A 3,606-nucleotide genomic window follows, 5' to 3' on the forward strand; every position below is an offset into this window, starting at 1 on the left:
TGTTGACATGTGAAGTAAGGCTTGATTGAAGTGAAAATTGTTGTTTTTAGTTTATATCTGACAACCGCAATGTGTAAGTCTTAAAAAAAAAAAGTTATGTATAGAAAGCTGCAATAGTAATAAATTATGCATTTGTTGTAAACACCATTGTCCAAATTGTTGTGTTGTTGCAACTGCTTTGTACTCAGATATACATTTAAAGTTCAGACTCCACTTTGGTCCAGTTCGTGTTTCATAGTCATAATGTGCTTCAGTCAGCAATATGTCTTGCTAGTTTTGGAGATTTAAAAATTTGCATTCAATGTTTTTAAGCCAGAAAGACACAAGAATGTTGCTGTCTTCTGCCTTCCCTTGATATATGTTTCAGACTGCGTCCCTGCGGTTTTCAACGAAAATAAACTAACCGAAGTATAAAAGCAATGTTTTCCTCCCCCAGCTCCACTGCTGTGACTTAATGGGCTGTGTTTAGTGGTTATGAGATGTGCAAAAGGGACAATCGGTGGTCAGAATGAGCTGTAAAAAACAGTAAGGAATAAATCAATGGGAAGCAATGGAAAGTTACAGCTATATTTTACTTTGTTTTTTTAAGATGGATTTTATGGTATATCCAGTGATTACTGTTGAATCTGCAACAAGCATATGTGCAACCAATAAATGTTAGGTGTCAGAAGTCATTTGGTGTGTTGAACATTGTTGGATTAAACGCCTGCAAATAGCAGCATTATGAAATTATGACCCAGTTTTTTTCTTCCTTTTTTTTTTTGGTCACACTTACAATAAATGTTTTAGTTACCATCTCATTAAATAGGAAATTTAGTTTTCAAATGATAATTTTAGTTATTAAGAGAAAAAGGCAATTCAAACCAGCCTGGCCATTTTTGAAAAAGTAATTTTCCCCTTAAACTTAATAATAAAATTTGTCAACTCTGGAGGCAACAACTGTCATCAAGTGTTTGCCATAGCTGCCAATGAGTACATTGGATACCGAGGACTGATTTTGGTCCACATTTAATTCTTTTACTACGGCCAAATCTGAGGATTATAAACCCTGGATGGCCTGTCTGAGGTTTTGCCACAGCATCTCAAGTGACTATGGCACCATAACATTAATTTAGACTCAGAGATGGACAGTTTCAGATCATCATCTTTCTGTCTAACCCAAGTGGGCAGAAGCTTAAAGTCATGAAATTATGATCCAACATTCATCTTTAGGATTATCTGATAGATTAGGAATAATTCATGGCATCATCAATTAAGGCAGGTCATCCAGGCTTTGAAGAGGCAAAGTAGCTCTCATTTATAATACTACCACTGCCATGCTCCAGGACATCCTTGGAAATAGGTTCGCAGTATGATTTGGAGGGTAACTATTTCCACTTTTTTAGATGCCAATGACTTCCTTTCTTATCTGCTTTTACATTTCTGAAGATCGCTGCATGATGTGTTTGTTTTCAAAATCTTTTAGCCCAGAGTGCGTCATCTGGTCAGACTAGGTGTTTTCTACAGTTGTCAGGCCTGGGTGTAGCTAATGTTATTAAACCAAAGAATATCGCCAATCTCAGGTGATTTGTGATTTAACAAGAGATGCAATTATGTTTTCAGACTGGGTAAAATTGGTTTGCTAAATCCATTTGCATATTAAATTATTTGAAAACTACATTTTATGTTTTTTTCATCTTACATTCAATTTAAAAATGAAACTCTAAAGGTGCATGCAACTCTGCATATAACGGGGCAAATCCTTTTTTTATGGGGACGTATATAAATAGTGCTAAAAACAAAAGCTAAAAAAAGCTTTTTTTTCTGGAAAAAGAAAGTCTTCTTGAATGGTTGTAACTTGACACTTTCTGGGCTGCGGTTTTGGCAAGCAGGCCAGATGAGAAGATAGAAATCAGTGTGTCTGTGCCGTCTTTCATCTTGTAGATCCACGTTCCTCTGAGGTGCTGATCTACTAGCTGAGGATTCCCTTAAACAAGGTAAGGCAGCATTATCTTTAAACACGTTTTCACCTCTCTCTTGTGTAAATGACATTTAGTCAGCATCACCAAAAAAAAAAATCACTTCCAGATGTGGATGAAAATTATGGTGAATCAGTTATGACAAAAGTTGCAAATGCCTGCTTGCACGTCTTAAGATTTGAGTTATTTAGCAGCTTTTCTCATTGATAGTTTATGAGAGGCTTTTGGTGAACATGAACATCCTGCAAGTCCTTGGCATCCTGCAGCTGGTTGTTCCTGCTTTTACAGTAAGTCTCATTTTTATTTTATTTATTTTATTTTATTAAATACAGCTAACTGCATGTTTGAGTCAATAATAGTTCTTCATACAGTTAATAGTAAACTGAAAAATAAACCTATCACTTATGGACTACTTTTTTAAAATTAAAATAAAGCAACATGAGTAGTTTTTTTTTCATGTGAAGTTTTAAATTGCAGAATAAAAATTATGATTTGATTTGTTGTATTTTTGTACATACAACCTGGTACTGCTAGTTATCTCCACACTAGGAAAAAAGGTATTGTGTGATTTAAAGGGAAAATATATATATTTTTTGTGTAATCACTGCTAATGTCAGTGACATCCATCCATCCATCCATCCATCCATCCATCCATCCATCCATCCATCCATCCATCCATCCATCCATCCATCCATCCATCCATCCATCCATCCATNTCCATCCATCCATCCATCCATCCATCCATCCATCCATCCATCCATCCATCCATCCATCCATCCATCCATCCATCCATCCATCCATCCATCCGTCAGTAAGGCCACATTTGGGTACCGACTCACAATTCAGCTGCTACAAACCAAAGCATCACAATTCAATATTATTAGTCAGCTAGTCTACATTTTGTAAATCTTAAATTTGTCCTTAGAAGCTTAAGTTCCCTTTTATTCAGATCTGTTCAGATTCAGGGTTAATTCTACAAACAATACTAATTCGTCTAGACAAGGTTTTGTTTTCCCTCAAACCTTCACAGTCTAAAATATCCTGGACAATAAGACAATTTCACGAAGAAAAACAAAAGTGACAATTTTACTAAAATATTTTACTTGTACTTTAAGTTTTTAGAGTAAAGTGTGCTTTTGCTGTCATCACACAAATGATTGTGATTATATGCCAAGGAGCGAGTTTGTATATTCATTTTGCAACACACAGGGGTTGGTTTGTGGTTTCAAGTTCCAGCTTCTATTTTAGTCTCATTGTGCTCTCACACTTTGGCCTGTTGGTTTGCGGCGGCTTGGATTTGGTGTGAGGAAAGCAGCGTGTGGTCCAGAAGCATCACAAAAACCCTATTTTTTATTTTTGTTTTCCGAAATGTAACTGCATTTCCATTTTTTATTTATGCATTCCTTTTGGCAGGTGACACAGCCGGTAAATGACTACTGGGGAGAGTTTGGGCCCTATGGCCCTTGCAGCCGAACCTGCGGCACCGGAGTGGCAATGAGAACCAGGAGATGTATTACTTCAAGGTAGGATATTTAAACACTTACAGTGAGACCAATATAATATAATATAATATAATATAATATAATATAATATAATATAATATAATATAATATAATATAATATAATATAATATAATATAATATAATAT

At 35.5% G+C, this 3,606-nt stretch overlaps 1 protein-coding gene across 1 annotated transcript in view; it reads left to right on the forward strand.

Annotated features, from left to right (window-relative positions):
• The first annotated feature begins 1,920 nt into the window (after positions 1 to 1,920).
• Positions 1,921 to 3,606, forward strand: part of paplnb (papilin b, proteoglycan-like sulfated glycoprotein) — an 8,544-nt gene continuing 6,858 nt past the window's right edge. The window contains exons 1-3 of the mRNA XM_008397623.1: positions 1,921 to 1,976; positions 2,169 to 2,245; positions 3,372 to 3,481. Coding sequence (XP_008395845.1) covers positions 2,192 to 2,245; positions 3,372 to 3,481 — 164 coding nt within the window. The 5' untranslated portion in view covers positions 1,921 to 1,976; positions 2,169 to 2,191. The remainder of the gene's footprint in view (positions 1,977 to 2,168; positions 2,246 to 3,371; positions 3,482 to 3,606) is intronic.

This window comes from Poecilia reticulata, linkage group LG21, assembly GCF_000633615.1.
Source record: "Poecilia reticulata strain Guanapo linkage group LG21, Guppy_female_1.0+MT, whole genome shotgun sequence".
Taxonomy (NCBI): domain Eukaryota; kingdom Metazoa; phylum Chordata; class Actinopteri; order Cyprinodontiformes; family Poeciliidae; genus Poecilia; species Poecilia reticulata.